The following is a 24,664-nucleotide window of genomic DNA, read 5'->3' as shown; positions in this document are numbered from 1 at the left end:
TTTTGTAATTGAATTGTTTCTGGCTCCATAAATTTCTGGAGTAAAACCGTGGCAAAAATCTGGAACAAAATTTGAGTGAATTTATAAATCTTTCTAGTGAGAGGTAGGAATTTTATCTCCATTTTTTTTGCAGTATTATTTAAAAAGATCGGGATTAAATTTGATTGGATAAACTGATTGTCATATTTAAATACAAACAGATAAAAATAATTCTATTTGTAAAGGAGACCAGATAAAAATGGTCCTTCTTATATATGACTTGTTTAGGGGTCTAAATAAAACCTGATAAGTAAATATAAGTTAGTTGAAATTCATGTTGATCTAGTAATGATAATTGTTTACATAGCTATTTAACAAATTATTATAAAATTTTAACAAAATTTCAAAGTTAAATAACCTTATCTTAATCAAAACTAATTTGTTATCAAATTTTTTTGACATTTATTTTGTGTATCTTTCTTTTCATGTCACGCTGCAACATGGATGATTGTTTAAATAGTAATAATGGAGATGACTTCATTTTCAATAATTTAGATTTCATATCAGTGTTATGCCACCTTCTTCCTCTAACAATTTTGTGAAAGACAGGGATAAATTTAATTTTGTATTAATATGAGTTTCACTAAAAATAGTTCCACTTGTTAATAAAGAGATCATAGACTATGGGGCCGTTTGAGTGAACTTAAAATAAGTGATTCTTGCTTAAAATAAAGAAGTAGAGTAGAAGTTAGAAGCAAGTTAAGACTTATAAGTGATTAAAGTGTTTGGAAAATAAGCAGAAGTCCTGAAACAAAAGCTAGCATTTCTACCTTTTTATAAGTGCTTCTTGACTTTTTACACAAACAGTACAAATAAGTGCTTCTAACTTATAAACTAGAAGTTGGGCTTAAAAGCCGTAAACAAACACCCTCTATAAAACAATCCCAACTTATTTAGATTCTGATCATATAGTTGCACGAAAGAAAACCATGACATTAATGTGTTATGAAAGATACCACTCTCTGTATCCACAGAAAGCAAACAATCATCCAACTACTATTTATTCTGGCTGTCCAATGTAAATGGTCCATCGACATTGCTAATTCAAAACTGTGTGTTGCAGACATACCTTCAGGCCGCCGGGAATACTTTCAGTGATGGTTTCCCAAAGTTAGTGCTCAAACTTTGGAGTGTAAACATATGCCTCTGTAGAAAATATCTTCGCGGCCATGTAATTGTCCACCCCTTCATCAAATCAAGATGCAAGAGTTTAATGTATTTAAAAGGGTAACAACCATATTAGGTAGGAGTTTAATGTATACTTAAAAAGGATAACAACCATGTTATATCGAGGCCGTACTTGTCAAGGGTTCTATCTCATAAATAGGATTTTAAAAGAGCAACAAACCAGATGTACTCGCATACACTGTTGACTTATATACCTGGCTGCATTCATTTCTTTGTCGATTTGGTATAGTGATGTTACAGTTTGCCCCCCTGCCTCTGATATTTATTCTCGATGATTCTTCCTTGACATGATTATATCAATTTCATGGCACAGACTAACAATACTTATCTGTATTCTTGAAATTGGTTTTCAGCAGAGTCTTGTGATGACATTTATCTGTATACATAAAGCTTGCAGTAGTTATCTTTACATCTCTTTCAGTGATCTATCCCTGTACATTCAGTAGCCTTCCTTCATAGTTAACAATCACTTTGTAACACTTTCAATCAAAGATTACAACACAAGCTCACACTACATGAAAAATGCCAAAAGGTCACTGTCAAAATGTGACTGTTTTTGATCAAAAGTGACCAGAACATTGACAATTGTTTAAGGAAAATGCTTGGTGCACATAATTACGTTATTCGAAGCACTTACTCAAGCACGCATTAAAGTACTTTTGATATGGTGTGAAGATAGTGCATGTTTGGGGATGAACAAGCTGAGCTACAATTAACAGAAAATCTGCTTCTCTGATTTTTGATGCGTTTGTTATGATGTGAAAATAATTTAATAAGTTTTGGAGAGAGAATTAGATAGATGGAAAATGCTAGTTTGTATGTAATTTTTTTTCTTTTTTTCAGGATCTACATACTCGTAGATGAGTTGTATCATAGATACAATAACTGCAACAAGGATTTCTTTCATCCAATAAAGTTTATCATCTAACCGAAAGATACGAAAGTATCTCCGGACGTTTAGATAATAAGACTTTAAAGTCTGAATAAAAAAACCCATAAAATTCCCTTCCATGATCCTGAAAATCAAAACAAGCAAAGAGAAACATAAGAAAGATAAATTAATTGAGTAGAAAAAGTATATATATTAGGAGGAAAAATTAATCCAATTATTTCATATAAATCTTAACAAACACATAACATCTTATTAACAAAAAGTTATGAACTTAGAAAAATATGAGATAATAATAAAAAAATTAAATGTCTAACCAAAGCGAGAACTTTGTTTAGACACACAAGTACTAAAATATTCATAAATCATTCTAAGTTTTTCTTATGAGAACAATAATAACATAAACTAAAAATTTCATATTTTTGTCGGTAAATTAATCATTCTCGTTTTGATAAAAATTATAATATAAAAATATATTACTAATATTTAACCTCTAAAGTGCAAAATACGAACATTAAATTATAAATATAATAAAATAAATATTCCATAAGTAGTACATATAAGCTTACTAGTAGTATTTGATATTTAGATTTATATATACACAAAAATTAAGATAGAGCTAACAAGCGATAAGTGCAATTTAATACAATAAATAATACTCTAAATAATTATCAATAAAATAATATACTAATATATACTAGTCATCAAATATGACCCCAAAATACCTCTTAAAGGCACAATCATGTCATCAATTATGGCCCCCAAAATGGTACTCAAACTATTAAAAGTCACTAAACAAGCCATAAGGCTTGACCGCATATATTAAAAATCATTTATGAACAATAAAATTATATGATATTATTTATTCAAAATTCAAAATTCAACATGTATTCAAAATTCAAAATTCAAAATTCAAAATGTATTCAAAATTTGAAGTATGTAATTTTTATTTTATTTATATTGTTTCTAGTAACACAAAAATCTAACGGAGATTTTATATTTTTATTGTGTAAAAACTTTCATGTATTAATAAAGTTTTGAATTGTTACATGGTTGACTTTTAAAAAAATTAAAATTAAAACTGTCAAAAAGTTTACTCACCTATAAATAGTCATTATGATGACCAATTAAATAACTAGTAAGACAAATTATCCAAATCATTCTAATTTTTAAATCATAATCTACTAATTAACTATAATCCGAATTTCAAATTAAGAAAGTAAATACCTCATTTTCAATTTAATATACGGTTTCTCAATACATATATGATAAATTTGTTTGGATTAACTCAAAAAAGTGCTTATTATTTAAACGTGAGAAGTCATTTATGGACGAAAAATAACTTTTAATTTATGGTTTGAATTTTATTTTATTTTTTTTAAAATTTACAACTTATCAGATATAAAAATTATTAATATAATAATAAAATAAAATATTATAAATTATATTTTAAAATAGTCCTATTTATATTTGTAAAATCAAATTTCAAAAATAAAATAAATTATTGAAAAAAAATTCAACTTCTTAAATTCTAATTGTTAATTAGAAATTAACTTATAAGTTCTCCACACAAACCGTATAATCTACGCACAAGCCGTATAATTTTATAATTTGCACAAACCGTATAATTGTCTACGACTTACTCCCTCCGTCCCTTTGAATTTTATACACTTTTCTTTTCGGGATGTCCCATTCAATTCTATACATTTCGAAACTTTCCCAAAATAGTAAACTTTTATAATATAAAAATACCACCCACCCACTATTTCCATCTACTTTTCTAAATCTATCAATTAAATATGCATGGGTCCCACCATTTTATCTACTTTTCTTTATCTTTCTCATTACTTTACACTACTTATACACTTTTCTCCGTGTCCATTCCAAACGTATACTTCTCAGAGGAACGGAGGGAGGGGTATAATTTGTATATCCAAAATCCAGGAATAAAATCTTGCACACACAAGCCCAATAAACTTCATTAGCAGTTCACTTTCAAGGGGCTATATTAACAGTGGGCCTAAGTGGGCTACAGTGTGGGATCCGACACCTTTCTCCCCCATTCTTGTTCTGGTAACCATGTTTTCTAGATTTGCCCATTCAATAATAATTCATGACTCACGTTTCTCTCTATTTAAATTTCGGCATTAACTTATCCAATATCAGACAATGGCCGAAAGAACCATAAATAAGTTAATTTCTGGCTCAGGGAGCTCTTTTTACACAACAAAGCCCCTTCTAGTGTCATATGTAATGTTTAAAACTCCTGTGACCTAGTTTCTCTATTTCGGGCAAGGCTTCGATGTTGATAAGTTGCATATATGGTTGGGTTCCTACAAAACGATACTCAACCGGGTGTGATGGGCGTCAAACACTTCCAATGTGCGAGTAGCTTATTACATATCAGACGAAGGCCAATGAAACCGTAAGCAAGTGATTTCCAACTCAGGGAGGGTCTTTTTACACAGCAAACCCCCTTTCTAGTTACTCTGATGTGCTTACAGGCAATACCGCTTGTAAGCCTAGAACTATAATCCACCGTAAACAACAAACATTCCAACCAATTATTATACCTGAAGAATTTAATGGCATCAAGCTCTTCTGTAGTTGAGCTGGAGCAAACTTTAGAAGGTAAAGTGCTTAATCAGTAAGATGTATTCTCAAGCGAGAATCATCCTTATTTGTAGTATCGTTCAAGAAATGATGACACTAATCAGGAAATATCAACTTAGAGCAAGCTTTAAGTTGCCACAATGAATCTACGTACAGAAGCAGGAACAGAGGTAATATCCTGGTCCATGTATGAAAAGATAGTCTAAGCCCAGCATAGAAAAATCAACTAATTAGAAGTGCTTACCTGAATGAATTCGACATACTTGAATATTTGAATCTTTTTGAGGTACTAGAGATACGTTAACTGTTTATGGTATGAATAATCAGTAACATAACACACTGCAAACATCAAACATTCAAGCAATTATCCTTTAATAATCAATGCATATACACGTAATCATAATCCATCATAAATAATCCAAAATATCACAGCAAAATACAGATATAAAAAACATGGCACAAACAGAGACTAACACGGAGTATATATCAGATACAGAATCCTAAGAGCAAATACATAAACGACACACAGGAGAATCCAATGTGAACCCTGAAATCAGAACTTAGTCACTTTGTCTAAACTGCGGTCTCACCTCTACCTTCATAGCCCTACAACAAAATTTTCAGACCCTCCATGGGCAGTTTTCTCTGATAACCTAAGCTCAATTTCTTTGTCCAAGATACCTTATCCTCCGACAAATTAGTCATTATTAAAGACATAAAACCACACATGTCAAAAAAACAAAACATTTCGAACAAAACCACTACGAAATCAAAATAGCTAATACTGACAATGTTAACAAGTTATTCCAAACTCGAATATCACAAGTCACAGCTAACCTAAGCAAAACAGAACAAGCCACTGACCACGTAATGACACAGAACACTTGGTAGATATCAAAATCTAAAAGCTATACAGAGAAATGTAGTTACTTGTACGCCTAGAAATAAAATCCAGAGCCTCCCTTGTTAGTTTAAAATACCCTGATATCAACATTGTATTCCTAATCAACACACCACAACAATATCAACAATGTAATCTGAAACAGATAAAAAACACAAACTACCTTATAACAACAAACATTATATATCAAACACCGAAATCTAACAGTTGATACATAGTAACGTAATCACAATAGCTCAAACATATCAACGTCAACAAGTTATTCCAAATTCAAATACCGCAACTACCACAAACTACCTGATAACACATCGTAGATCATAGACATCATATCGTAACCACTAATACATAGTAACAGTATAGAAATTTATCGGAACACGAGATCCAAATCCCCAAACCCTAATTGCTCTTAATTGCTGCTAATTGGTGTTAATTAGTGTCAGCACTCGCATCTCCCCCACTCTCCACCTCATTCGAAGCCTGCGATTCCGCAGATCTCGCCTTCACAGTCTCCAGCATTCTCTTACTAATCTCCTTGGAATAGCCCTGGAGAATCTCAATCCCGTCGTCATCGGGCGACGCGGCGGCGGAGGCGGTGGCGAACGCCTCGCCCTCGATCTTGGCGGCGATCACTTGCGCTTCTTCCTCGGGAAGCGTGCCGTAGCGCTTGGAGAGGACGGAGGGGGAGGAGAGCGTCTCGAGGAGGCGTTTGGTGACGGCGTCGCGGGTGCGTTGGGAGGGGGGCCAGATGGCGAAGGTCACCGGAGATTTGGAGATGGAAGGGGAGGGTTGCGGTGGTTTGTCGTCGGTTTCTGCCATGGTTGTGGTGGGTGTTTTGAAATCTTCGTCGATTTGGTCACTCATTTTGGTGTTTTGAGTTTAAGGACAGAGAAAGATATTGTATTTTAATCTGAAGTTGGATGTTTGTATGTAAAAAATTGCAAACAGACGGGTTTAGCGTGAAATCGAGTCCCATAATTGACGCGCATTTTAATGCTTTCGAAGTATGTAAAGTATATTCTGAATAAAAAATTAATGTTTCGTGTGAAATAGAGGGTCTCATTAGAGCATCTCCAGCCGTGATCAAAAATCTAAATTTGGGGCAGTTCTGCTCCAAACCGCTCCAACCGTGGCATAAAAAGTGATCCAAATTTGGATCATTGAATAGTACTGGTCCAAATTTGGATCACTACTATTCACTGATCCAAATCTTTTTAACATTAAAATATTATTAGTTTTATTATTTGATGATTTTGTTAATGTTATTAAAGATAGATTAATTAAGATTAGAATATAATTAAAACAACGATTAATTATAAATTAAAATTTCAAAATACATAAAATTTCAACAATTTATCAATCGCTACTGAAAAATCAAAGATAAATATTGCCCATCTTGAATTTCGAAATACACTTATTGAGCATTTGTGGGAAAAATATACTAATTCTTAGAATTAGTATTTTAATGTAATATTTTAATGATTTTAATTTATTTGTATGTACCGTTTTAAGTTTTTCGAATTATTTTATAATATTTTATCTTTGTCCCGTTGCTAATTGCATTATTATAATTAATAATGAAATTAGTTAATCATTTTTTAAAATATTTAAAATTAAAATATATGAATATTATAAGAATGAGTGAATTTGGATCTATATTTGGATTACATGGTTGGAATAGGATTTGGATCTCGCCCTAAATTTGGATCATTTGGTGATTTAAATTTAGATGTATGGTTGGAGCTAGTCTTAAAAACCCTGAAACAAAAGCTCACATTCCTAAGCAAGTGCCTTGATAAAATATTGAGTGATTCATGTGGATAAGAGGGTCTCATTAGACAAGATAAAATACGCGAGCCACTCAATTATGCCAATGACAAGATATTGAAAATTAGAGGTTAATTATCAAGCAAGTGGTAATGCGTCCAAATATATATCAAATGGTTATAAAACTGACTTGATTCACTCATTTAAAACTGTTTTGTGTTTATCAACAATATCACACAGTCATTTGTCGAAATTTATAAAATATTATATATTGAGTTTCGCACGTTTTTTATAAATAGTGTTTAGAAAATATTTTTAAATTTTTAAAAATGTATCTACTATTTATTTAAATTAAATAAAACAATCAAAAAATTAAAAACAAAATAGTTGATGCCCCCTAATTGGACATGTTAGCTTCGTCACTCTTCTCACCTATTTTTAAGAGTAGAATATCAAAGTCCGGTTCACCAAGTTCTATGATTTCTAAATTTGTTAGCTATAATGATTATGTAAATTGTTTATACAAGTATTTTGCTAACAGGTGAGGAGAACACTCCAATAAGATTATGTATAATTATGTCAAGTTAAAATTATACATAATAGTTTTACTAGTTCAACAAATCTATTGAATCAAACATGATTATCTATATTCTTTTTGTTAAAGGATGATGGTTGAAGAATATTTCTTTTTACATATCATCTAAAAATGCCACTTAGATGACACATGGAATGACACATAAATATTTAAACTAACGGGTCTCAACCCTTGGGACCAAATAGGACTATGCCAAGCAAGCCTTAGGATCATTTAGAGCGAGGAAGTTTTACTTTGTCTTCGAAACTGCTCCTCGAAATATTTTTAAATTATACCTTTTTGACTAAAATATGATTCTGATATTTTTATTTATTAAAATAATTTAACAATATTAATTTAAATATGCGATCAAAATACGTGTGAAAAATTTGAAAGATTAAAATATTCAAACAGAATGAGTAGCAATTTCTCGTATTTGTTTTTTTTTATGAAAATTTTAAAATGAGGCTCTATTTGTTCACATGATTGTTAGGGCAAATCCAGTGATCCAAAAATCTAAATTTGAGGCAGATTACCCCAAATTCTCCTCCAACAGTGATCCAAATTTGGATAAGTAAATAGTACTGATCTAAATTTGGATACCACTGTTCACTGATCCAAATTTGGATCACCTACTTTATTATAAAATAATGATTTTGTTATTTCTAAATCTTTCGTTTATCGGACTTAAAATTAATATGTGATTATTAATATTTAATTAATAATAGTTTATATTTAACAATTAATTAAATTAATGTTTTAATAAAAACTAAGAATAATAGGAAAGTAAATTTCATTCAAATTAAAAAAAAGAGTACAAGCATAAAATAAAAAGTATTAAAAATGCATAAAATAAAATCACAATATCGGGAAATGAATAGAGAACAGTACGATAAATAAAATTTTGATTTAATCAAACATATTATCTATGTTTCCTCCGAGATAATCAAAATATTGTCGGTAAATATTCATATCATTTTGGGATCTTGAGTTTCATCTTTTTTTATGAAATCATCAAGCACATTATTTTGTTTAATAATATTAGCAATTAAATATATAATTATCGATGTTAAAAAAGTAATTAAATTAATTAATTGAATATAATATAAGTAGTTAATAATAATTAAACATTAAATTTAAGATTATATAGTTTAATATAAAATTTATGTAATATAATATACAAAAAATAATTTGAATCAGAATTTGGATCACGCTGCTGAGTTGGTCAGAAATTTGGATCAATTAGTGATCCAAATTTGAATTTTTGGATCACAACAGCTAGAGATGGCCTTAAAGATTAAAATTGGGTAGAGCAAAGATTCTATAATAAGAGATAAGAGATCCAACGACACCTATGGTAATTCCAAAATTTAAAATAATTTGTTAAAAAATGTACTCCAACATTATGCTAGTTCTTTCATAAAAATTAGAATCCACTTTTCATGTCTTTTTTATTAAGAAATGCTATACAATTTCCTCACCTTATTTTTATGAATTAAATATTCACTTCGCTTAATTTTCACACTACTTTTAAACAATATGTTGTTCAATAATGAAAAATTATTTAAAAAATATGTTATTATGTCTTCGAAGACATTGTTTTTTCCTTTTTAGACATTTATTTATGGGTTTGTCTATTGTGTGCCCAAGGACACATGCTAAGCACTAAAATTTATAAATTTGTGTGTTCTGATTGGTGTGGTTGTGAATGCAAGAGGGCCCTCATTATTAAAGAGTGTAAGACAATCAAATAAAAGTAAAATTATGAAAATTTGTGATTATTGTGTGATTGTGGGCACCATAAAAAAGTCGTTTATTTATATTCTTAAAAATGTTTTTATTGTTGAAAATCAAAACTTCTGAAAAAGATTTCCTACACTTATTTAGTTTATGACAAATATTATACTTATTGTCAAGATGAAAATTTCTCTGAAATATTTAAAATATTTTTCAAATTGAAAAGTTTTCACCAATTTTGAGGAAAAAATTGCAATAATCAAGTGATGAAACATATTTTCTCGAAAAATAATATCCCGGAAACTAAAAATCAATATTTTTTTCAAATCAAGTTATTTTTTGACAAAAAATGGGGAAATAAAAAATGGAAAGTAACAAGAAACTAACCGATGAGCAGGGGTAAACAGGACTGTCATATTTTATCACCGATGCGTAATCATAATAGCTCATACATTAATAACTTTATTTGTCCTTGACGATACATATAATGTGACTTGGTATCTCAGAACTGGATAATAGTCGATCTTTTCTGTAACACGATCATACCAGTATTAAAATCTGAATAGCTCATACATGAACTAGTTATTCCAAATTCGAACATCACAACGCAAAAACAGACTTCCTAACCACACACAACTCTTGGTATATTCTTGGTATATATCAGTACTAAAAGCCGAAACAGATCAAATACACAAACTGGCTTACAACAATGAACATTACTCCTCGGTCCCAAAATACATGTCACTTTGACCTTTTTTACGTAATTTGAGATGCAAAAATAATATACTTCTACATATTATTTTTCAAAATTTTTATCTTTATTCAGAAAAAAAATATTTTGAAAAATAATATGTAGAAGTATATTATTTTTGCATCTCAAATTACGTGAAAAAAGTCCAAGTGACATGTATTTTGGGACGGAGGGGGTATATATCAAACATCAGAGTCCAGGAATATGGTGTAAATCGGTCAAGTTGATGCAGACAGAAATTGAATATTTAGTGCAAATTCACTCGTTTCTGCTGAACCCCATTCATAAAAATGGCTGATGCATTTGTAGCTGATCGTGCTACTGGCCTGGTTGTCAAGCTTGTTTCACTTGCAGCTGAAGAAGTTATCCAGGCTTGGAATCTTCAGGAAAATCTGGTAACCCTGCAAGAAAGGTTGGAAGAGATTGATGCCCTCTTGTCCGATGCTGATAGCAAAAAGCTAAGGATGTCTGCTGTCCAGAGCTGGTTCAACAACCTGGAGGATGTTGCTCGTGTAGCTGATGCTTTTATGGATCAACTTGCTTATGAAGTCACTCGGCGAAAGGTTGAAAATCGGAGTACGTTGAGGCATTTTTTTTCTACTAAGAATAGCATACTTTATCGTCTCAAGGTTGCTCATAAGATCAAGTCTATCCATACTTCTTTCAACAAAATTTTTAAAAGGGCTAGAGATCTCGGGCTTCAGCCTGTGGTGCAACTAACTACTACTGTGCAGCCCAGGGAAATCAGCAATACTCCCCCCTGTGAAGACCAGTCACTGATAGTTGGAAGAGATGATGATATATCATTTTTAGTCCAAACAGTGTGCACAAATTATGCGGAGGATTTACCAGTCATTGCTGTTATGGGGTTGGGAGGTCAAGGCAAAACAACTCTTGCTCGTATGGTTTACAATAAAGATGTTGTAACCGATACGTTCAAGAAGAGGATGTGGGTCACTGTATCAGATGATTTTGATTTCATGAAAATTTTGAATCAAATGGTAGTCTCACTCACCTCAACTGCTTCCGTGTTGGAAAATACAGAAGGACTCATTAACAAACTTCAAAGCTCTCTACGGGGTGTAAAGTTTTTACTCGTCTTAGATGATGTCTGGAATGATAGACCAGAGGAGTGGGATAACTTAAGGAATTCCTTGCTCGGAGTTGGTGGGGCGAGTGGAAGCAAGATTTTGGTTACGACTCGTAAACAGAAAGCCGTTGATGTCATGCAATGTGTTATTACTCATAGGGTGGAGAAACTATCGGAACAAGATAGTTGGAAATTGTTCAAGCGAAGAGCATTTTCACAAGGAGGAGTTTTAGAGACGGCGAAATTTGTGGCCATGGGAAGAAGAATGGTGGAAAGGTGTAGTGGCCTGCCTTTGGCAATAAAGACACTAGGGGGATTACTACGCTCAAAGAAGTCTGAGCAAGAGTGGGTTCAGATTCAAAATAGTCCAAGGTGGAATTTGGATGGTGTATTGTCTTCCTTGAGGTTGTCTTATGATAATCTACCTCATTCTTCTCTAAAGAAATGCTTTGCATATTGTTCAATTTTGCCAAAGGATTCTCGTATCATGAAAGATGAAATGGTACGTATATGGATGGCATTAGGATTCCTTTTGCCCCCTAAAGGTAGCAATAAGCTGATGGAAGATATAGGGAGCGAATACTTTAACATTTTGTTGTGGAATTGTTTGTTACAAGATGGAGAAAGATATGGTGGCCACATAATTTCTTACAAGATGCATGATCTGGTGCACGATCTAGCACTGGATATATCTAAACATCATTCAGTAACTGTGAAGGCTGATGATCATGAGTTAAACGATATTTCCAAGGCCATATATGTGAGGGTCGATGAAGGGGTTTCAAATATTAAGCCGCCCATTCTTCAGAGAAATTTTGAGAAAGTACAAGTATTATACGCAGAGGCTTGCATCGTAAGGGACTTGGTGCCTTACCCCAGTCACTTGATTGGTTTGGTTCTCGAAGAAAGCTATGGAGATGCTGAGTTGCCAAGTTCATTGAGCAATCTGAAGTATCTTAAGTATTTGGATATCTCCAGATGTGACAGTATGTATAAATTACCGGATTACATTGCGAGACTCTACAACTTGCAGACATTGAGCGTTCAGAGTGCAACACAGCTTCCAAGAAAGATTTGCAACTTAATCAATTTAAGACATATTCTGGTCGCTCGTAATTACTCTGTCTTTAAGAGATCAGACATGTTTTCTGGGATAGAGAGGTTAAGTTGTCTTCAAACGCTGCCTCATTTTGTTGTGAGTAGAGATCATCAATGTTTTATTGGACAACTGGGAAGTTTGAAAAATCTTCAAGGTACTTTGAGTCTGTATGGCCTTGGTGATGTAGAGAATATGGAAGAAGCCAGTAAGGCGAGTTTGCATACAAAATCGAATATTAAGCATTTAAAGTTAGTCTGGAGAAAGAATGAAGATGTGATGGAAGAAAAAGAATACAACGATGAGGATGTGATGGAAGGATTAAAACCTCACACAAATCTAAAAGAATTGACTGTCGAGAACTTTATGGGAAAGAAGTTTGCAACATGGATTACATTCATGACAAACTTAAAAGTTATCACATTGGAAAATTGCAAACGATGTGAAGAGTTTCCCCAGCTGGGTCATCTTCCTAAATTGAGGGTGATTGATATATACGGGATGGATAACATCAAGGTTATAAGCAGCCATTTATGCGGAAGTCAAGGTAGCATTAGTGGTGAAAATAGAGCAGAAGAAACAGTTGCAACATTGTATCCGTCATTGAGAAGACTAGATTTATGGCATTTGCCAAAGCTAGAAGAATGGCTAGACCCAGCTATGGATGCAAGCGATGAAGAGCCAAATAATGTGCTAGTGTTTCCTCAACTCGAGAAGTTAAGTATTTGGAGATGTTCAAAGTTGAGAAGGTTACCGAGTAGTTGTTATCCGTTGTTGAAGACATTGTCTATCAAATACTTGGGCAGCAGCAAGCTACTGGAATCAATGAGCAAACAGGCATGCGGTCTCACAGATCTAAAACTGTATAATATCAGTGGCGGAGTAGGATGCTCCTCCTCCTCTTCTTCTTCAAGTATGAACTGCATAATGGCCGAGCTCTTGATAAACAATTCTGTGTCTTTCAAAAATTTGAGTGTAAGAAATTTAGAGGGATTGACATACTTGACACTTGGCGCAGGTTTAAGGGGTTTAAGTGCTTGTGATTTGCCAGAGCTGAATACTATTAATGTTGTCAATGGGTCGGATGCTCTAAAACATCTTATTATTTCGAGGTGTCCGAACTATGTGGTGTTTGCCAAGAGTGTGATACAAGAAGGGAAGTGGGGCGGAATGGTCCAAAATCCAACACATCAAACAAATACATGGGCTTGACTGATGAGAGTAATCACACATGGCTGGAGGACGAGCAGAGGATGCGGCATTTCCTTTTAAACAATAAACTGTATTTACAGGGTTGTACGAGTTCTTCAATAATTCTATAGATTACTACTGTATAGTAATAAACTTGCTCTATTCTTGAATTATGATTCGACAGAAGTTCAAATCATGAATTACACTAGTTTAAAAAGAATATATAAGACACACCCATTCATATCAAGTGATTGAAAGGCTAGAGTCGACAATGCTAAGTTCTGAACCAGTGAATAATATCATGATTATATTGAGAGATTTTTAAAATTGAGAGAGAATTTTAAAATTATTATAGAGACATGTGCGAACTAGGAAATGGACAACTGGAATCCGTAATTTGGAGGTCAAAAACAGGAAATCATGTATGGGATCATTTATCCAGGTCTGATGATATTGATAGGGGAATGATTTCTAAATGACATAACAAAGGGTTGAAAACAATAAAGTACAACTATCATACTATATATTTTTTTTATATATTCCTTTAGTCCCGTCCAATTTTGTATATTAATCGGAATAGGACAAGAAATTAAAGGAAAATAGATAAAATAATGCAAAAAAAATAAAAGAAACCTGATAAAGTGGAGGAATCCCATAATTTAATTGATAACTTTTTTGAAGGGGATAAAAATTGTAGGTGAGATTATTTTTATGATACAAATGTTTGCTACGTTCAGAAAGTCTTGAAATGTAAAGAATTGAAAAATTAAACATGAACTATAATGAAGGAGACCAGTCATGTAATGTTATAGAACCTGCCATGATTTAAAGATCAATTTACTAAGAAAAGACCAAAAATATTTGCAGACTCTGCACAATATTCAGCTGCTAATAACTTAAACCAGCTAGCATGTCCATTTCTTATAAACCCAACATGTTAGAAACCCCAAATTATATAAAAAAAAAACACTAGATAGTACTCAAGGTATCATGGAAAGCTACACTAGTGTACCGAGTCATGCCAAGCGAGCCAGCTTCTTGACCTGGTTGATCTCATCGCTCGACATTGGACTCTGATCTGTGAACTAGTGAGCAAGATCATGATTACAAAGACTAGATAGAAGCTCTTCGCCAGGGCCGGCTCTACCTTAAAGCAAACTAAGCAGTTGCTTAGGGCCCCCAAACCAAAAAGGGCCCCAAAAATTTAAAATCCCTTTATATATATGTATACACAAATATTAATATTTGTTTTAATAAAAAATTTATTGAAAACAAAATTTTATCAAACAATTCTAATTTCTTTAATACATTTAATTAATAATATAAAATGAATTATTATTTAAAAATTAGAATAATTAAATTATTTATCATTTAATTGAAATATTTTTGAAATATAAATTATTTTATCATGTTTCTATAAATAAAATTTATCATATTTATATAAATATTTGTTCAAAAAAATTAAAATATATATCACGGATAATTGTGATGAAAATATTATTCCATTTATCAATATATTTCATGTACAAAATGTATAGAATCAAATACAAAAAATAATAGTAACAGACGTAAAAGAAGTCTAAAGACAAGTATGTGTCATAAATAATTTTGCTAGTTAAATGTAATATCAAGTTTATTAAAGTAAATGTTAATTATCAATATTAAAATTACTTAGTTTTTTTTTCTTTGTTTATATAAATGATAAAATATTAAGAATAAAAAATTACTCTTTCAGTTTGTCTTTTTAGTTTTCACTGTGTGCATCAGTTCATATGTAAGATACTAAACAGTTGTAATCCTTTTTGGTACCTTTCTCATCTTCATCATTCAACATCCAACATTGAGGTAAGGATTTTATAATAATAAATTTATATTACACCAAAAAAATTATATATAAATATGTATGGGCCTCATTTTCAGATTTTGCTTAGGGCCCCAAATTTGATTGAGCCGGCCCTGCTCTTCGCTATTGTGGGCGAACTCTAAAAATTCCCATTCTTAATTCTGCAGCACTCTCGGTTAAATTTATATTTTTCAATACAGCAGACCTTGAAAACAATAGATTAATATATTTGTGATGATTGTGTATATATTTCAGATTATGTCAAGTGTAGACAAAGAAGAAACTAATAATAAAGATACGTTTTTTTTTATGATTTGCCCATGGGCATAGATGCTAAATATCAAGTTCTATGCATTTCACTCATTTTGATTTGCTCTTACTTTTTAATAATGGTGGACAAACACACTAATTAAAATGAGCTAAATGTATAGAATTTTATTCTTAGTGCGTGCTCACTAGACAAACAAATAAAGATATTGATATTTTCGCTGTTATATGAATTAATGAAGTTTATCGGCCGCTGTGTTTCTTAACAGTACGTATGCTATTGTTCGATATTGGCATTGCATACTACTACTTTTATTCCCAAATCACTGCAGGAAAAGCATCTTATTAGATCAGGATTTTATTACATAAAGCCGGTGTAAAAAATGTAACATCCCCAAAATCCGGGGTCTGGATTTGGTGCCACTAAAATAAAATCATTTAAAAACCTATATTTTGCGGAAGAAGGTAAAACAGATAATTAAAAATCTGGAAATTTTAAAAGATATTAAAAATCTGGAAATTTTAAAAGATATTTAAATCAAAATCACTTTGACCCCCTAAAAACAGGATCGCTAATAGGTTACAGCACTGAAATCAGAAACCAAAATTTCAAATCTTATGACAACTTAAACTACATTATCAGTTAAACCTCGATAAGAAGAGTAACTGATAACCAAATAAATAAATCTATTATACAACTAAACTGAAATAATTCAATTCTAACCGGAATTATTCTTGCAGACATCTCACTGGCAATTTCGCATATCATCAATCTTACGCGCAGCTCAACAATCGAATCATCTTAATCTCTAACTGAAAGCGTTAGAAATAATAGCAAGGGTGAGCGAAAGGCTCAGCAAGATAAGTTTTAGAAGCATAATAAGATAAATCCATAATATGCGGGGAATTTTCCAATCCAATAGGTAATGGATTTCTACTAAAAACATTTGTAATCCAATTCCAAACTGGAGAGAGAGTTTCTAACTATGAGAAACATTTTGAATCAAATAATTGATTCACTTCAAAATCTGTAAAACCATTTTGATTTGCATTGCAGCAAATCTCATAAAATAATACCTTTGCAAGAACTTCAAAAATTATTCATTTGAGAAGTTCAAAATAACTTTTGATAATCAACTGTTCATAAACCACGGTTCAAGAAATCCCTAAATATTCAGTGTCCATCATTATCGACTAAATTTCCATATATTTAGTTGCTAAACCAACATGACAATGATGAGTTGAATAAATAAGAAGATCTCAATTCATTCTTGGCTCTAACTATCACTGAGCAACAAATGCTTCAGCGACAATATGAACTTCGAATTTAATTTATAAAACTTTTCTGAAACTTAATGCTAATAAAGAGTAGCATTAATATATAAACCTTCCACAACATTTTTAGGGATTGGAATAATTTAACGCTATGCTATAGCCGATGATCAGTCGCGAGATAGCACCGGATCATGCACGAAGCATGTCACCAAATTTTAAGGGATCCAAGGCACACAATGGCCTTAATTGTAACTGGACCGGCGTACGGTCCCCGAGGGTACTTCCAATCACAAAATAAGCAAGGTATCGAAATAATCGACAACCTTGTTTTATATCAAAATCATAATACTAACCGTTAGATTAACGGTTCAGCATTTCCAGAATATTTAAATAAAAATTCTTTTCAGGGGAAACATTTATAGAAAACAACAGTTGATAAAATATTGTAGACATGATGTTGAGTGTACACATGTCAAAATAATGATTCAAGTAAAACCGCTTTCATCCTCAAAATTGTGTAATGTAATTCATGTAACTAATATACTCGTGAAAAGTACATGTTCAAATATAGGAGAGAGAGTAATTGAAAATCTTTAGATAAATAATTTTAGAGTTTAATTAGCTCACCTTTTTAAGATAATGAAAACAACTAAAGTTTTATAAAACATTCAAAAGATCAAGAATGCTTGTGTGCAATAGCACAAAATGTTTATTGAGTGAAGAAAATAAAACATGATTGTTTATGAAGAGATGTAGAACAGAATACTTGCAGTAGTTACAAGAGATAAATAATAATATTGTATTTTTAAATATAGGATATGCAATACTAGTGGTCATAACAAAATATGAATATGAATGACCATATTTAAATAGAAGAGACCAAAAATATTACTTGTGATAAGAACAAGTCATAATTAGAAAACTTGCCTCTGATAGCACAACTAGTGACATCACAGTCACGCTACTCGAAAACTCTAAATTGCTTTGGCATCTAGCATCTGGCTCAACACAATCGGACAACACAAATCAACTGTTCTTGAACGTCCTTCATAAACGAGTCAGCCGACTATATATGATAACCAAATAATAATTTAGTTGACGAACAAACCAGATTGTCGTCTAAATCAAGAAATCGAACCGAAACCTAATTCTACCCTTCCTGGTATATAAATATTTTTCAATTATTATATACACGTAATATTCATAATTTAAACATGTAATCACATTGTCACGTATCACGAGATTGACATGCTTTAGTAATTATAAATAATCATAACCGGTAATCCAAGAATCTCTGTCCAAATCTTAATTAGAATCCGAATTATAATCTAAATCTGGTTCTCAATTTAAATCCAATTTTTAATAATAGATTAATACTCGGACAGCACTTCCTTTGTAATAAAGCAATCCCAACAATCAACACAAAATTTGTCTAACACAGTCAAATTTTTGTCGTCTAACTTGCCAGACTGTATAACTACACATGATATCTAACATTAATAAACCGATACACGAATCGGGAACAACAATTTATGACTATAATCACGTCATACCGTATTATAATAATACACCTTGCAACTACATATAACAATCAAAAATATATATTAATTTTATTAATATTATTAATATTATTGTTATCATTTATTAACAATAACAATAATAAAAATAATAAAAATATAATTAATGTTTGTTTTTGTTTTTCCCCAAAATCAACTGTCTCCCTGCCGCCACACCTCCGGCAGAAATCTCCGGTGGACTCCACCGCCCACCACCACGACCGAGGCATCTCTCTCTCTCTCTCTCTCTCCCTCTCCTCGCCTGGTCAGCAGCCATGGCGGCTGTAGCCTGTCCGGCGTGCAGCTATGCCGCTGCTTCTCTTTCCTGGCGTGGTAGCGGCGGTGCCCAGCCGGCCACGATCCAGACCACCACCAGCCGTCCGTTCCCCGATCACCACAAAACAATCAAACCAACTCCTTCCCTTCTACTTAAACCCAGACCAACCAACGGTGGCTTCGCCGTCAATCACAACCACGAAACCCACCAGCCTCCGTCACTATTAACAGCCTCCGATTCAAGCAGTCAACCATAATCACAGCCATATATACATACACAGATAAGCATAACAATTGTATATTACACATAATTCATGACCTCACCTGCGATTCAAGCATGGATTTTGAAACCCCTGTTCCGAAACCCTAGTTCCCCAATTCTTTCGAACTGCGGCTGCGTGTATAAGACTTGTGTCTGTTTTAATAGCTTTTGTTTTGATCTGTTATACTATCTGTTATACTATCTGATTATTAGTAGACGAGATGTACACACGGGGTTAACGCAGCTGCTAACTCTAGTTTAATAAAAGAATTTTTTATATACTGATAAGGCTTATACCCCAATTATTAATACTATGAAACTACTAAACAAATTTTAGGGGTCTAAAAATATTTTCCAAGAATAAAACAAAATATACTACAATTCTTGAAAAATCCCGAATGAATAAAATACGTAAAAGTTTTATTTTTAATCATTTGAAAATTTTATATTTAATTGCCCATAATTGATTTTTTTTTTGAATTGCAAATAATTAAAATAATCATTCGCGAGACTTTTGAATATTTTCAAATCATTCAAAACATTAAAATACCAAAACTGAAATATTTTGGTAGTTTTTACTTGAATAAAATATTGGCACAATTAAATACAGATTTTGATTTTTAAAAACTAAAAACAATTTTAATGAAGACACTATAATAAATCTAAATTCTAACTTAACCGCTCAGACAAAATTTGTAATATAAGTAAACACAGATTTCTGATATCTCTAAATCAAAGAACATCTCTGATTTATAAAAATAAACTCAATTTCTAAATTACTCACTCGGACAGAAAATAAACAATTAAGATTGCTCATTTAACATGTACCCCAATTAAATCAATCACATAATTGAAGTAACTCAGAAAATTGCATAAAATTTCAAATAGTTGCACCTCAAAATATTATCCACATAATATCTCAAATAATCAAATTCCCAACATCTCACTGGATCGAGAATTAATTATATACTAAGATAATTATTTTTGAAAATCCAACAAACAGGAATAAAATATAAAATTTTATTCCTTCCCTTTTTTTTAAGATCACCAACAAAATAATAAATAATAAATAAAAACCCGAGTCATTACAAAAAATGCTCAGTTGAATTTGAATTTGGTGACCGAGTTTCATCAACAATGAAAATGGTCTAAAATAACTATTTTTTTACTGCTACACGACTGTCAAAAATAATTATAATGTGATATGAAATGAAATGATGGATGACTTTTAGCTTTTAGTTTTCTCCATGACCTTTGACTTTTAGTTTTGTTATAATATGGATTTTCCCAAGACATAACTCTTGGCTTTTGGCTTTTCAAATCCATGTATTTTGGCTTTTGAGTTTCTCTGTGTGTGTTCTAGTGAGCCTATAAATAGGCCTCAAGTCATCTTGTAAGATATACACTTGAATGAAATACAATCTCATGTGATGTCTTCTCTCCCATATTTATATTATATATAGTATATACAATATATTTCTAATACGTTATCAGCACGAGTTGCTTGAAAATTTGAAGGGGGGTTAGTTTGCGTAAAGCTTTGGAAGGAACAATCTCCCACATCTCATCCAAGCTAAAGAATTTTCTCGACATAAGGAATCTTAAACTTACAAGAATGTAAGATTTTAAGGTACGCCTCCTTTCACCATTCTTTTCATTTTATAGTGTTATTCTTAACATCTATATTTGAGTTATGTTAAATTTTGCATTTCAACAAAAAAAAATTATTATCTTGAATTTGTTGTGCATCAGAATTAAGAGATTTCAGATATTTTTGGGATTATCATCTTACAACTTTAATTGGTTAATATTTTCGATATTATGTATGTAAGTTTGTGAATTCATTCACATGTACATATTCATGGTATGACTTCGAAAATAGGTATTCTAATATGTTTTCTATCTAGTTAAAGTAACATATATTTGCTTGATCTTGATATGTTCTTGTCTCTCTTTATATTTGTTATTATTGATTGATTGGGTATTAACATGTCAAATTGTTTACTTGGATATGGTTAATATCTTCCTTGTTATATATATATATATATATATATTTGCCAGTATGTTATATTTTTTTTTAGTGATCATGCTATATATTTTTTATTCACATTTTTGGATGATCATACGTGTAAATTTTACATAAATCATGGTGAGTCATTTCTTTTACTCGTGAAATATATGCTTAATTATTCATATGATGATTCTCACTTGTGTTTTCTTTCTCGTAAAATACATTATATCAATTTTAATAGATCGGATTTAAGAAATTTGGATTGTATATTTTTTTAAAAGTCATGAGTCATATGTGCTCCTCTCTAATCTAAAAAAAATTGATTTTCTCAAGTCATTGTCTACTTTTATATGAGTTTAAACTGGTACTAAGTTTAATTAGTGGCATAACTAATATTTGTATGAGAAAGACAAATGTTATCTATCATTTTTATCTATGTAACTTATGTGCAACCTTATATGTAGTCCTTGTTAATGTATCCTCGATTAATATATGATACAAAGGATTTTACATGTTCACATTTAGTCATTCATTTATAAGAACACTACATTTTTTTTCTTTCTTCCAGATAGTGCAAAACATCATGTATTATGATTGAAATTTGATGACTTATGTGTGCATACACTATTTCACTTTTATCTATTTGTCTTGCTCACAAATTAGAGTGTATTACATATACATGCTCCTAATAAGTGGCATTGTAATCTTTATATGATATTCTTGGTATATGATAGAGTTTCAATATCACTACGTGCCTTTAAACTTATAGTTGATTTCAAATTAGCATTGGTAATGTGTTTCTTACTACTTAGGTTAAATGACTTTGTTATAATCGACAATTACCGGTTAATGATGTTTTTTGGAATAATAGTAAATGATAGCAACCAGAAGTTGCACGAAATAACAACTAGAAGTTGTCCCTCTATAATAAAATTCTTTTATTTTATTATCACATTGACGCTCTTTAATTTTGTGAAATTTTCAAAGAATACTGATCATATTTTTTTCATAAAAATGACATTGAGCGATGTTTATAGAATAAGTATTATGTGTTTGAGCACTTGATTACATTCTAGAAGAATGATATAATATTCAAATTATGAGTTTATCCTAAGTGATATAATATCCATGAAGGATAGTTCTAAATAAAGAATAGTATAATATTTGGATATAATAGATTTTAATTAAATAAATAAATATCATATTGTGTCCCACAGATATAGTATAATGAAATTGATGAAATATTTGGGTTGTTAAATTCATGAGGTGATATCGTGACTAAATGTGGTTTACTAAATTTGAGTTATTGATGAAAGGATTATGAATTACAACAAATGATATCATACCATAATGTGACAGTTTTGGAAAATCAGAGGATATCAACCATGATAGTAGCAATGGTCATGACATTACAAATACTTTAAGTCATATTCTTATTATGTGCATAACAAATATTTCTCTCCATTGATATAAAGATGACTAGTATCAATACTTCACATTTAAAATGAGTCATCCAAAAGGGAGAATTATATAGGATGCCTCGTTATAGTTTTTGAAAATATAAGACTTGGGAAGAGAAAGAATAAAGCTCCGGAATAGCGATATAAAGGCTCCTGAAGAGCATGTATAAGGCTCTTGAAGAGCATATATATTTTTATGTACTCTCTCAAGTACATTTTACTCTTGAAGAGCATTGATGCAATTATACTCTCCCGAGCGGATTGAAGAATGAAATTTATATAATTTATCGCATGGAGATATCAAGGGCCTTTAACTATTGAATTGCATTCAGTGCACTAACAGCAACTTGGAGAAAGATTCTCCACTTGTTTATAATGAGCATAATTGAAATTGATTTCGAAGTAAACCAGAAGTTTGCTTATAAGTTTACAGTTTGGCCTGAATAGCTAAGCCATCTCAATTTAATAAGGGCGCGAATAGTAATTGATATTTTTTATGGACTTTTGTTGAAGAATCTGTAGATTTTTCTTATCAGTGGTACATATGTTATATGCTTATAAGGCAAAATTGATCACCAACAAAGATATAGTTGTGATTTTTCATCTTTGAGAATGAATAGATGAAGATATGACATAAGTTATAAATCTCCCTTTATTTAACAGTGAGATATTTTATAAAAAATATGATTGTATACGAAGTTATTACCAACTTGCATCCTGAAGTATGCAAGATTCGTTATTTGGAATATATGTTTATTGTTAGGAATCAATAATTTTGATGATAACATAAACATTTTTGTAACATGTCTTACTTAGAATCTTTATCAAATTTCAGTTGTAATTGTTACAATTCTTGTCTTTGGGAATTATCAACGGATGGGTAGAATAGGATGGCTAATTGTAAATATCCAATGCCATGTAATTTTATCTAAGTGAAGGATATTCAACTGATGAGATGTAACTGTTCAACTGATAAAGACTGGATGATGTTTCAACTGATGAAAATCAAGCATTCAACTGAAGACAAAGTGTTCAACGGATAATGCTGAGGAATTCAACTGATAAGACTGGAACAGCATTCAACGGATGGAGTTTGTAATTCATTCAACTGATGAGCCAGGCATTCAACTGATAAAGTCAATAGCAGTTGAAAGCAAACAGAACCTTCAACTGATGAAGCAAATAGCAGTTGAAAGTGACTAGAGCTTAAGTCTGACAAATCACATGGATCGAATTACACTAAAATAGACATGGAAGCCTAATTAGGAAAATAAAGAAGAAGCAGAAACATACTTATCTCATGCAGTGCAATCTGGATCAAATCAAGATGATGGTCAAAGATGAAGACATCTCAGAAAGCATGCATAAGACAAAGTTGTGCAGCATTGTTTTTAGATTAGAGTGCATTTTGTAATCTAGCTAAAAGCTTTGTAAAACTTGGGGTATATAACCAAGTTAGTAGCATCAGTTGAACTTGTTCAAATTACTTGAGAGAAAAATCTGAGAGTTAGAACTTGTTGAGTGATGAACCAGCAGCTGTGCGAATTGTAAACAATCCACAGATTCTTCTATATAAAATCTCACGGGTGGATCATTCAATCCACCCGTATTTTTAATACTTGGTGTTTTTCTGTTTACTGTGTTTTTAGTGTATCATTCTTGAATCTTTTAAATTTGTAAAAGATTGTATTCAACCCCCCCTTCTACAATCTTTCTCATAGTTGGTGTAAAATAACAATTGGTATCAGAGCCAGGTTCCCAACAAACAGGGAAAAAGATCAACACTGCTAGAGAAAGATGGGAAAGAAGGATGCTGGAGTGAAGATTCCTGTTCTTGACAAAGACAACTATTTTCACTGGAAAGTGAGAATGCATCTGCAT

The 24,664-nt window shown here is 31.6% G+C and overlaps 2 protein-coding genes and 1 long non-coding RNA gene across 3 annotated transcripts; 1 reads left to right on the top strand and 2 right to left on the bottom strand.

Moving 5' to 3' along the window:
* Positions 1-6,056: 6,056 nt before the first annotated feature.
* On the bottom strand, positions 6,057-6,491 carry LOC108211475 (MFP1 attachment factor 1). Its single transcript, XM_017383084.2, has one exon. It carries the CDS (start codon positions 6,489-6,491, stop codon positions 6,057-6,059), a length of 435 nt encoding a protein of 144 aa, XP_017238573.1.
* A 4,165-nt stretch (positions 6,492-10,656) lies between these two features.
* LOC108213911 (putative disease resistance protein RGA4) lies at positions 10,657-13,995 on the top strand. Its single transcript, XM_017385695.2, has one exon. It carries the CDS (start codon positions 10,747-10,749, stop codon positions 13,852-13,854), a length of 3,108 nt encoding a protein of 1,035 aa, XP_017241184.1. The 5' UTR covers positions 10,657-10,746; the 3' UTR covers positions 13,855-13,995.
* Positions 13,996-16,428: 2,433 nt separating this feature from the next.
* Positions 16,429-19,559, bottom strand: LOC135151062 (uncharacterized). Its single transcript, XR_010289525.1, has 3 exons — positions 19,375-19,559; positions 18,142-18,284; positions 16,429-16,752 (listed from the first exon to the last, which is right to left on the bottom strand). It is a non-coding gene; the product is annotated as an uncharacterized LOC135151062 (long non-coding RNA).
* Positions 19,560-24,664: the final 5,105 nt, after the last annotated feature.

The sequence above is a fragment of the Daucus carota genome, chromosome 3 (assembly GCF_001625215.2).
Source record: "Daucus carota subsp. sativus chromosome 3, DH1 v3.0, whole genome shotgun sequence".
Classification (NCBI taxonomy): Eukaryota; Viridiplantae; Streptophyta; class Magnoliopsida; order Apiales; family Apiaceae; genus Daucus; species Daucus carota.
Note: the sequence above shows the minus strand (reverse complement) of the source record. Positions and strands in the feature narration are given on the sequence as shown.

What these genes read in the sequence shown, in the direction of transcription:
- LOC108211475 (XM_017383084.2), bottom strand. Translation starts at nt 6,491, where the DNA reads ATGAGTGACCAAATCGACGAAGATTTCAAAACACCCACCACAACCATG.
- LOC108213911 (XM_017385695.2), top strand. Translation starts at nt 10,747, where the DNA reads ATGGCTGATGCATTTGTAGCTGATCGTGCTACTGGCCTGGTTGTCAAG.